At 40.8% G+C, this 12,062-nt stretch overlaps 1 protein-coding gene across 2 annotated transcripts in view; it reads right to left on the bottom strand.

Moving 5' to 3' along the window:
* Window positions 1-10,322, bottom strand: part of SH2B3 (SH2B adaptor protein 3) — a 104,288-nt gene extending 93,966 nt beyond the window's left edge. For both annotated transcript variants that reach the window (XM_072142955.1, XM_072142946.1), the window contains exon 1: window positions 9,848-10,322. Coding sequence is in view for 1 of the 2 variants with exons in the window: in XM_072142946.1 (XP_071999047.1) it covers window positions 9,848-9,853 (6 nt within the window). In the remaining variant the exon portion in view is untranslated. The remainder of the gene's footprint in view (window positions 1-9,847) is intronic.
* Between the last annotated feature and the right edge of the window lie 1,740 nt (window positions 10,323-12,062).

Genomic DNA, 12,062 nt, shown 5'->3' with positions numbered 1-12,062 from the left:
ATGGATTCTTCCAGCTAAACAAAAACCAGATACTAAAAATGTCATAATGTTATGATTAGTGAAGTCTCCCAAGCTCATTTCAGAATCCTCCATTGCATTCCAGAGGCCTGGAGGAAGCTCACAAGACAGAGGTTTGTCTTATAGAATACCATCTCAGTGTTCATGTTTCATCTAGAATATGAATTCTATTAGGGGCTTTCTCATAGTGAACACTAAAAGATAACATTTGTTTTATAATACACATGCTGGAATCAGAATGCTTTAGGGCCTGGTCCTTAACCCCTTCACGAGATGCCCATTTCTGGCCTTTAGGGTGCGGTCACAAGTTCAGTTTTTCAGAAAATGTTTTTGATGCCAATAGCAGGAGTGGATGATAATGGTTGAGAACACATAATAGGGAGATGCAGCTCTTCCTCTTTTTTCACTCCACTCCTGGTTTGGACATTGGAAACTGTATCTGGCAAACTGAACGTATGAATGCACCCTCAGGGCCGACCTTTTTTCCAATCATTTTATGTACCCCTCTTTTTTTATTTTTTCTATTCCTGTGACTCTATGAGGTGTCTTATTTTGCTGGACCAGTTGGGTTTCTTTTACGGCAGTATATTTTGGGTACATAAACCCCATTGGATAATTTTCATTAATCCTTTCCTTGGGAGAATGGAAAAAGAAAAAGGCTTTACCACATGATTACCCAAAGTTTTATACATTTTTTCATTTTTAATTTTATACATTTTTTCATTTTTAACTTTATTTAATTATCACCAGTACACACTAATGCGAAAGAACATGGCATTTGAATATACATACATTTCCATTTAAGAGAAGGGGTTACAAGACACTACAACATAAGGCAATTTTCACACTAAGTATTTTAGGAAAAATGCTTTTAGGCAGGGGCGTAACTACAACTGTGGCGGCAGCTAGGGGGCCTTTTAGCCTTTGGAGCCCGCACCCCTCCCTTCTGGGCCCCGCAGCCTGCGATTTCACAAACTACACTTCACACGCGCGCATGACCGCTGGCTGTTACTTCCCCTGGTCACACAGCCTGCGATGTCATGGGCTCTGCACGCAAGCCTGAATCCCCCCTCCCCGGTCACATAGTCGGCTGCCATGGTAATGGTGCTGTCTAATAGAGGGCCTAGTGTAAGCCAGTGAAAAAGGCTAACATTAAACCCCTAATCATTACCCTGGTACCCACGATCAGGGGTACTAGGAAGACCTGGGGACAATCCAGTACCTGTTAATCTATAGATGATCAGGTACTGGGGAGGCTGCAGGCTTGTATTATTGGGCTGTGATGGCCCAAAAAGAGTGTGCGTTCACACCCCAATGACGTCAGGGTACCCCAATTAATTTTTTTTTTTTTAAACCGGTCTATACACTCTTTTTTTTTATAACCAGCCATATACAATACAGCAGCAGCAGTCTGGTGCTGCGCTCACTGTTTTTGTGCGTCCACAGACCAATAATACCAGCCTGACGCCACCCCAGTACCTGGTCATCCTGGAAACCCTGGTGGCAGTGCTTACAGGCATAATAATAAGGCTGTTAGGCTTAGCCTTTTCTATTGGCTCACACCAGGCTACTGCCTTAAAAATGGGTGCTGTCTATTAGACATCACCAAGGCAAGTTTTGCGTAAAAAAAAATATTTTCTTAAAATAAAAACTCACCTACACACCCTTGTCATACATTTTAAAAAACCATTTATACATTTATTAAAAAAAAAATATCCAAATGGATTTCCTCCCACACTCCAAAAATATACTGGTAGGTTGATTAGATTGTGAGGATTGTGGGAACAGGGATCGATTTGGCAAACTCTGTGCAGCGCTGCGTAATCTTCCTTTTATAAATTAAGGAATTATTTATTTGCCCAGGCAAAATTTTGCTATGGGGCCTACTCACTCCTACTTACGCCACTGCTTTTAGGGCCAACTAAGCCAAGTTTAATTTGTGTTCATTAGCGCTTGCACCTTTACTAGTGAATTCTGCAATATAGGACTTATTATAACACTAGATATTTGATCAAGGTCATCCATACTGAGCTGTGAAACGGATGCACTGTATGAAGAACTGTAGAAGAAATAAAGTATAAAAACAAATACATTTACATTGATCAATCTAGTTTAGGGCAAACATCTACTGCAATAATTATGGCCTTTCATCACACAGATTGTGTGCTTTTTCATCTGCACGCTGCATCCCGAGGGACTGAGAATGTAATTAAAAAGGCTTTTCTTTTAGTAGAATCCTGCTTCCAGAGACGGGCACAAGTACAGTGCTGTGTAGTAATTTCCACTCTGAATGAATGTCACTCTGACAGGGTAGACTGTTTAAGCTTGATATGGATATGTTCTAGAAGAACATGAAGTTCACTCCTCGACCGTTGTCAATGTAAACATGTTGCTGTTTGCACACTCATATCTTAGACATAAAATCAATCACTGTGGTTTTTGTGAAAGTGAAACTGTCAATTTAGTGACAATCTTACACGGCACAAAAAAAGATCAGTGACAGACGCCAGCACCAGGGTAAATAAAACTTCCCCCTTTCTCTTGTTTTGGAGGTGCCTGATTTTCAGATGATGTCATTCTGTTTACAAAAATCTACATTGAAGTTTTGAGAGGTGTAAAAAAAAAATCACCTTAAATTTTTTTTTTAAATGTGTGGCCTTAAACAATAGTTTTAAAAGACTTCAAAGACACTTACACTGCTAGCGTTATCAGAAACCTCGGATATCGCTAGCAGAAACGCCGGACCTCTTTCAAAGTAGTCTGGCATATTCATGAGGGTGGGCAGTCTTTGAACCGACCCGCCCACTCCATAGGCCAGTGGTGACTGCCACACGTCATGCGACAGTGACCGCCCCTAATCCTGCTAACTCATGAATACGCCGGACCGCTTCCAGTGTGGTCCAGCATTTCTAGTGTACATCGCAGGAGTGTCTGCTAGCGTTATTGGAGGTTTCCAATAACACTAGCAGTGTAACACTGCTGCCTCTGTTTTAGCACTAGGAGCTGCTTACTTTATTAAGTAGCTCCTAGTGCCGTTTATATAGGTGACAGGTCCTCTTTAATTGATTAAATGCTATATGAACAGAAAAGGAGTTAGGGGGCTGCCACACAGGGTGGCCTGCTTATCTTCATTTCTAGAAGCGTAGACAGCTGTGGAATGGATTAAAACCAGCCAAGCGCATAGTAAACATACAAAATTGCATCAGTTCTAAAACGCATGCATTTTCAAATTGTCTAAAAATGGTCCAAGAACAGTCCTAGAACGCCCCGTGTGGCAGCACCCTTATAGGCAAAATTAATTTTGCTTTTATGTTATAAAAGCAAGAACATTATTAAAAAAAAAATCTTCAGCAAAACAATGAAATGTAACATCTTAATTTTACAGCTGGAAGTGGATAACACTTTATCCACCACAGATAGTAAGTTATGGGAGACACAGAGTATGCCTGCAGAGTTCATGAAACTCTTATGTCCCTTGCTGTTGTGAAGCAAGTCAAGGGTCTGCTGTTCACAGCTTAGAACTTCAATTCAGGCAAGAATACTGCCCCCAAAATGAAGAAAAATTATTGAGCAAAAACCAATTTGGGAAAAAGTAAGTTCTAAAATAATGCATCATATTTGTTAGTAATGCATGGAACCAATATTAGTGATAAATATAATCTAGCCTACGCCAAATATTAAATTCAAAGGAGAATGCTTGGAGTACTCCCTAGAACATGCCACATCAAAATCCATGGTCTTTAAGGGGTTGTCAGATTGTTTTTAAAATTCTGGGGATGAGCTGGTGAGGGATTAAAAAAAAAACAAAAAAAAAAAACAGTACTCTCACCTCCTCCATTGCTCCACCTCGGTAGTCCGTGCCCCTTCCATACCCATACCTATACCCAGCAAGGTATCATGCACTGAGGTATGGGGTCGGGTGGGCGTGGCCGGCTACCTCTGCTGTCTTAGCGCAGCTTCCGTGCCCCTGTAAAGAAATGGGGGCATGGACAGGCGAGACAGCAGCGCAGGTTTTTTTTAAATCACTCACCAACCCGTCCCGAGAATTTTAAAAACAATCGGACAACCCCTTTAAGTATAAGATCTACTTCGTTTTGCATTTTCCCCAGAAATGTTATTCATTTCACTTTTCTTAAATATAAATCTTGCTGATAGGAAAATAAGCCTTGCTCAACTTTATACATAAATCTGCAGCTAGTGACAGAACGGGGCAGATGTATTATCATATCTGCGCCAAAAAAAAGTGTCAGAAACTCACTGGTTTTTTTTGCCCATAATTGTTACGGATCATTTCTAATGAGTTGGCGCCAGTAAGAATAGTTGTTTCGGACTAGTCTGGCTTTATTTGGCCCAAGTAGGAGTGGCCTATATTTCCACATCATCCGCCACAATTATGTGGAGTATGTCAGCATTTTTAGGTGCAAAACAGACCAGGGTCTGAAATCAAAATTTTAAAAAAAAGTCACAGTCCATGTAAGATTTTTGCGCACATCTCATTTGGCGCCCAACTGATCAGCCAAAACCATGTGTAGGGTCATAACACTGAAAAGATACTGAGCTTTCAGCTATACCTTTTCTTTTTATATTGTTCCGCCTGATGAAATTCTTTGTATGTGAAAGTGGACTTACACAAGGAAGGCCAGCAGCAGTGATCACTTGTAGTCAGCAAATGCAATGCTGTTAAAGGAAACCTACCATTTCAAAGTGCTTAGTTTCGTTAGTGTTAAAACCGCGGTATCGCGGTTTTAACACTTTTTAAACTTTATAGCATAAACTGCTTCGGCGCTGCGTGCGCGCGCCTACATAGGAAATGCCGCAGCGCCGAAGCGGCTTCTGCTATAAAGTTTAAAAAGTGTTAAAACCGCGATACCGCGGTTTTAACACTAACGAAACTAAGCACCGGCACCAGCTCACCCTGAGCTGGTGCTCGGTGTTTACAGCTTAAACCTACAATTTGAAATGGTAGGTTTCCTTTAACCACTTCATCTCTAAATATGAAACCCCCCAAAAAAATAAGACAACATTTTAAAAGTAAAGTGACAAAGTAAATGTATCAGTGTATTTAAACAAGCTGTAAACTATTCAGACTTCATACACTGTATGACAACAAGGAGGCCTACGCTAAGACTCCCACACACTGCATAACAACGATGAAACATCCAGAATGTCTACACAGAGCAGAAAGTGATGTACATGACTGCATTACAGAAAGCTCTTTATCAATGTACCCACTACCTGTATAGTAGCGCAATCCAAACTTCCTACAGTTGGTTTGTTTAGTTTTTACTGTTTTTACTGTTTTTTGTCGTGGAACAATGGGCATATATGTAAAAATCTGGTAATAAAGAACACAAGAGCATTACCTACGCCAGAAAATAATAGAAAATAGGGCGGGACGGGGAGTTTTATATACGACAAAGTATCTATTTGCAATCTGTGGATATGATTGCTTCATGACTATCTGTAACAGCAACTTGTTGGTAAACTTTATTGTATGATAATGTACCTCCTTTTGGAGAATAAAATAAAAAAAGAAAATGAAAGATGTACATAAGAGCAGCACCAGGGGAAAACATTAAGCACGTTCTAGAGACGGAATTTATCATCCTGGGACTTAGGCCGGCGGCACACGTGGCGTTTTGAACCCGTTTTTGGGCTGTTTTTAAGTAGTCCATTAAAAAACGCATGTGTTAAAAAACCCATGCATTTCTGACTGGTTGTACCAATTAACTAATTAAAACTGGTCAAAAACTGATGCATTTTCAAAAAACGCATGCGTTTTTTAACCCATGCGTTTTTTAACGGACTGCTTAAAAAAGGCCCAAAAACGCATTCAAAACGCCACGTGTGCCGCTGGCCTAAGGCTGCATTCACACAGAAGTGTGCTTTCCCCAGTCCTGTATTTCCATGTTATATGAATCTGTATATGTGACGATTTTCACCGCACCCATACCGTATCTGTATAAAATACAGTGTGCTGGCAAAAGATGGATGGCTGACTATTGGCTGCCTCACAGAATGCACCACCTTCTGGTTCTGGTCTCCCTAGATACTGCACGTATATACAGCAGCATAGGGTGCACTGCCGTATGCAACCCATATTTTATACATCCCCATAAACTTCTATGGGTCTTACGGAATAGAAATATATGAGAAAATAGGACATGCTCTATATTTTTACGGTACGGTTGCTTACGATACGGTAGGCAATACAGCCATGTAAATGGATGGCAGTACTGCTCCTAGAAATGAATGGGGCCCTATGCTGCCCATATATAGGGCCGTTTTCATACGTTTGTGTGAGTGCAGCCTTATTGAGGTCCGTTTTGCTAGAGAATGTGTTGGCACAGTTTCAAATAATTAAAGTTACACTATAGTATCGTGAAAAATCGCAACATTTCCCAATACACTTTCTGTATCACTTTGCTTAAAATCGTTGCTAGTTGTCATTCAAAGGAAACCTTCATTGCCTACTTTCAATGGATCAAAACCAATTTATGGCCATGTGCACCATGGACTTTTATATTCTGGAAGTAAGAAATGAAAGACAGCAAGCAGAGATCTTGAAAACCATGAGAATTGATACCGATCGTATATCACAAAAAATGTGTCTGACTTTTTAATATATAAAGAATAACAGTGAGGAAAATGCTGAAAAAACCCTAAAAAACTGTGGGATTGCAGTTTTATTTCTATCCAAAAAACATACTTGCACGCAAAGAGAAAATGTAAAAACTTTATAAATAAGGTTTTGCTGTAATATTGCGAGCCCAGATGATCAAATGACCATGTTAATTAAAGCACAAGCATCACGGTATCAAATCGTTAATATTGTATATATGTAAATAGTCAATTTCGAACGGCTGTTTTTTTTCCCTCCATAAAGAAATCAATTCATCAATGAGATATATGTGCATTGAAATAGTTGCATTAAACATAACAAGCAAAAAAAAAAAAAAACAAGCCCTCACACACCAACATTCATCATAAAGGAATCTGCGGCGACGTCTTTCCACTGCTCCCGCGCTAATCGTGGTAGCAGGACCTACCACATCTTCCTTCTCTGATCCTCACAGCATCACGATGAAGTAGCATAATGCATAGAGGAGCAGAGCCAACACTGCCGCCAACATTACTGACCTGGTGGTCACGTCTGAAGGGGTTAATCAGAGCTGCTGGGTCTGTGCCCACCCACTCCAGCACTAATCACACATCTGCCCCCAGTGAGGGTTGTTACGCCCTGTAACTTGGGATCTTACGATGCCCCAGTTACAGGTGAAATCTAGGAAATGTCCCCCAGGGTTGTTTTATGACCTCATATCAAGTTAAAACACACACAAACATATTACATATAAATAAATATTTGAAAATAAACATTAATATTCCCCAACAAAAAAAAAAAAAACATTTAAAAAAAACATTTCCAAAGTCACCCCGTTTGCCCCAGACTACACATATTATATATCGAAATGACCATCACACACTAGGGAATTAACTTATAATGATCATTTTGAACTGAAACAAATTATACTACACATTATAAAAAAAAATATAGATTTTTCTCCAGATTTTGCAACTTTTACCCCTCCCCAAAGAAAACTAAAAATGAAAAAAGGCCTCTTTTTTATTTTTAATTATCCCTAAGTGTCATGAAAAAAATGCAGCTAAAGATTTTACGGTACTGCACAAAAGTAAAAAAAGGAAGTTATGGCCCTTAAACCAACAAGTGATTCGATCAGTAAAGCCTTTTAAGGCCTGGTTAGAAAGGGGTTAAAGCAGTACCAAACCTAGGATCTATGATAAATCTGGTGACTCTTCAAGTCTGATTTAAGATGTTCTTCCATATTTTAGCCCCCACCTTAATGGAGAGATATTAAGCAAATGTATCTCTTACTTGATACATCTGGCCTTTTCAAAACTGGTAGCGGAAAAATCCAAGCACGATTACAATTTTGAGCTGTTGTTCTGCAGGGAAGCATGGACTCCTTTCATATCATATATTACTGTGATGCTCAGAGTCATGTTCTCCAGGCCGGACTAATCGCAGCCATAACGGTAATGTACTGGTAGCAATTGCATGAATGAAGTATGTGAGGTCTTGGGTAGGACCATCCGGTACCCCTAGAGGAGCAACGCTGCAGCGGTGGAAGCATTTAACAGGTGCCTTTTTTATGTATTTTTTAAAGATTTTACACTATCCCCTAGTCACAGACAAAACAACAATAGTATAATAATGCCATATTGGTGTGTATTGACACTAGAGGCCTGCATAAAAAACACAAGAAAACTCCATCTATTTACAAACTAAAATTTCAGTCCTAGTATATAAGATGTTATTACCAAACAGCGGACACTTGAGGTTTTATGTACCCTCTCTGGGGAGTTATTGGGGGAAATCCCTGAGAACAAATTAATGGTATATATGCTTGTGACTGTCTTCCTCACCGAGATACCATCAGACATAAAAGAAACAGTTTTACATCTTTACATCCTGTTAACAATTCACTTGTCATTTAGTTGCAAAAAAAAAACCCCATTCCTTGGCAGTAAGAAGCTTCTAACACAACAAAGCATACACTCACGTTTCTACAGTTTTCACTTCAAGGTGATCCATATAAAAGTATATAAAAGTTTTATAAATTTAATTTAAACTTTCCTCCACGGTGAATCTTTTCTACAGCAAAATTGATACCGAAAATGCTGTGGTTTTTTATGCAGAAAATAAAAATTGCTGTTGGTTTGCCATTGATTTCACTTTAGGCACCGCAAAGGAAAATTTACAGGATAACCTCACAGCATAGTTTCCGTTTTTAATACTACTAAAAAAAAAAAAAAAAAAATAGAAAACAATCAGATTATATAAGCAGAAAAAGATAAGTACCAGCCGCTAAAGTACACTATAAAAAAGTAACAATTCTATACATATTGTAGCAAAAGTGACCTAACATGGACTTAAGGCCCAAACATCTGCAAGACACAGCGGCACTTCCGCAATAGAACAAACCCTAACATTCTACAGAGTCCACAGAGAAGATAAATTTGCCTCCATACGTCCGGATACATTACCATGAGCTTCCTGATTCTGACATCTACAAGTGTCTGGGATTATCACAAATAACATAATTTCCCACTGTCCGCAAATAGCATGAGCAGCAACCAAGTTATAATAATGTGTATGGTGTCCAAAGGAAGAAATTGGAAAAAAGGAAAAAACTCCCCTCCTCAGATGTTACAATTGTACCCTGACAACTCTGAGGTGAAGTTCCTTGTCACATAATGGGTTTTGTATAGAAGTGGGAGAATAAACCATATATATATATATATATATATATATATATATATATATATATATATACACCTCATAGCAGTCACATGTGTTCTCACCCATGAAGCAGATGACGACACATATGGAGTCCAGGCCTGGCATGTGCATGTTATGACACTGCTGACAGCTCTATGATGGTGTCGCCACATGCGGCAAATACCTCACACGTAAACTTTCTAAAGTGCAAAGAGTGTGAGCGCCATTATGTATGTGCTGTAGCGCAGTACATTGTGTATTACCTACACGGGCACAGGGGCTGGCAGGGCTCTGCGTGTCTGTACATAGCAGGGTATTGACATTTATAGCACCTCATGTGAACTGTGCCTTTATTTACTGCACTATGTCCCGACTGTGAAGCTGTAGTCGCACTAGGACTGCACACATCTTTACATAGTTCATGTAGAGGGTGACAGGCCGCAGCAGCAGTCCTGTCACACAACACCCTGTGCTCTCCTCCTCCCATGCGCCGTGCACGCTGATAAAGGGTTAAGTGTCCCGCGTTACCTGCATAATCCTCTTCTCTTCCGATCCCCCATGTTGTCTCAAGCCATAACTTCCCAGAGACTTGCGGAGGATCAGCAGCCAGTACCTGCCGCTACACGCCGAGCATGTCCGCTCTGGCACAACGCGCTGTGTGTACAAGGCACAAGCTGCTGCAGGCGAGGTCCCGGAGAGCTCAGCGGGTTGTCGCTGCGAGGTCCCCTCCGGTGGCCGCGCTTCCCATGCTGAGGCTCATGCGTTATGTAAAGGCTGCAGCAGGATGTGGGATCTTGTCTATCAGTCCTGCAGTGTCCTTTGCATGTGGCGGCGGGGTCACAAGTCAGGGCTAGACAGTGCTGTCACTGCAGGGAGGTGCACGGCGCTGTACACACCGTGCGGCTCCTCCTCCCCCACCCGGGCACTATGCGGGAATGTGGACACACTGACACTAAGGGAGACTACACTGAGAGATCTGTCCGGCCTGAAATGAAAGTGACTTCAAGACAAGACGGAGGAGGAGCGACGACTACTCGCAGCCCTTTTAACTCTTAAGACCAGGTTCACACAGGACATGGATGTGCGTGCTGCAGCGCTCTTCATGTGCAGAGGTTCAATCCACGTACACTACTGCACACACTCAAATACATGATATAATGTGTATACAAGGATTTCTCATGAGAGGCTTGTGATAAAGATTGTGTCTGTCATGATTTACATACATCTGCAATATATGGCCTCAAGCACAAGGCTTGTCAGAAATGAAATATACAGACTTTATATGCAAACATGTAATATCAGCCCACAAACCACTGATCCGTGGTCTGTGACATCGGCTCAGGGTGCTGTCACATGTACCGTTAGCTTTGCGTTTACATAGTGCCCAAATGTGTGAATCATCACATTTTCGCCATTTTTCGATACATGAATATTTAAATAAAAAATGATCAGTCATAAAGGTCCCAAATTAATATAAATTAAAATTAGGTAACATGGAAAATATATTTTTTGTACAAAAGATTTAAATTTGTGCTGCCCGGCCTTACACTGCTAACTGCTTAAAAACGGCCCAAAAAGGGGTTCAAAACGCCACGTGCGACCAGCCTAACACTGCTGGGGCTGTTGTAGCACTAGGAGCTACTTACTTTAGTGATCGCAATTTATGGAGTCACTATATTTATATAAAGCCTAGCAGGAATAAATTATACTCATTATTAGTTATACACTACCATAGTGCTATACAAATTATAGGTATATTACAATTTTCCCTAGAAGATACTATAGTTCCGTTTCCAGCATCCTATTTTGCATAGTTTTGGGAAAATGGCTAAATAACATCATGACCCCTCCAGTCCACAAGGAACCGTGCCCATAGTATACATCTAAGGCTGGATTCACACGACCGCAACGTATATACGGCCGATATACGTCCCCCATAGACAGCAATGGGCGCGCGGCGCCCTACGGAAGCAGTACGGTGCCGCACACGTGCGGCACCATACCGCCCCGTACCCCGTGAAAAAATAGGACATGTTCCATCATTCCCTAGGGAGAAAGCAGAGGTAAGTAGAGCCTCCCATATGCTTGCACGGCTATGGCCAGGTGAGTATACGTCAGAGTAAATGCAGCCTAAATCTGATATAAAGCTATTTTCAAGCTTGATAGCAAACCGCACCACCTCAGGGCCCTCACTGATAAAATTAACGGGCAAAAGGGTTAGTCAGAGTTCCCTTGTAACAATACCAGGCATCAGCGAGTGCCAATCACAATATTCATTTACATGCTCCCTGTTTTTTCATTGCTTTCCTTTCCTGACAGGAAGGAAGTTACATAGGAACAGCCACTTTTGACTTCTTTCTCCGGAAGGGGAAAAGAGAAACTTCAAGTAATGTCAGAGCTTTTGTGTATGATTTATTACAATAGTTTCATTGCAAATTCACAAAGCAAAATGTCATTTTAGTACAAAAGTGTATATACACACTCACCGGCCACTTTATTAGGTACACCATGCTAGTAACGGGTTGGACCCCCTTTTGCCTTCAGAACTGCCTCAATTCTTTGTGGCATAGATTCAACAAGGTGCTGGAGGCATTCCTCAGAGATTTTGGTCCATATTGACATGATGACATCACACAGTTGCCGCAGATTTGTCGGCTGCACATCGGCTATATACCCAGGTACAGGTTAAAGTCATAATATTCAAAACAAGTATTAAAGGACATCTACCACCAGGATGAAGGAT

This window comes from Engystomops pustulosus, chromosome 1, assembly GCF_040894005.1.
Source record: "Engystomops pustulosus chromosome 1, aEngPut4.maternal, whole genome shotgun sequence".
Lineage (NCBI taxonomy): Eukaryota > Metazoa > Chordata > Amphibia > Anura > Leptodactylidae > Engystomops > Engystomops pustulosus.
Note: the sequence above shows the minus strand (reverse complement) of the source record. Positions and strands in the feature narration are given on the sequence as shown.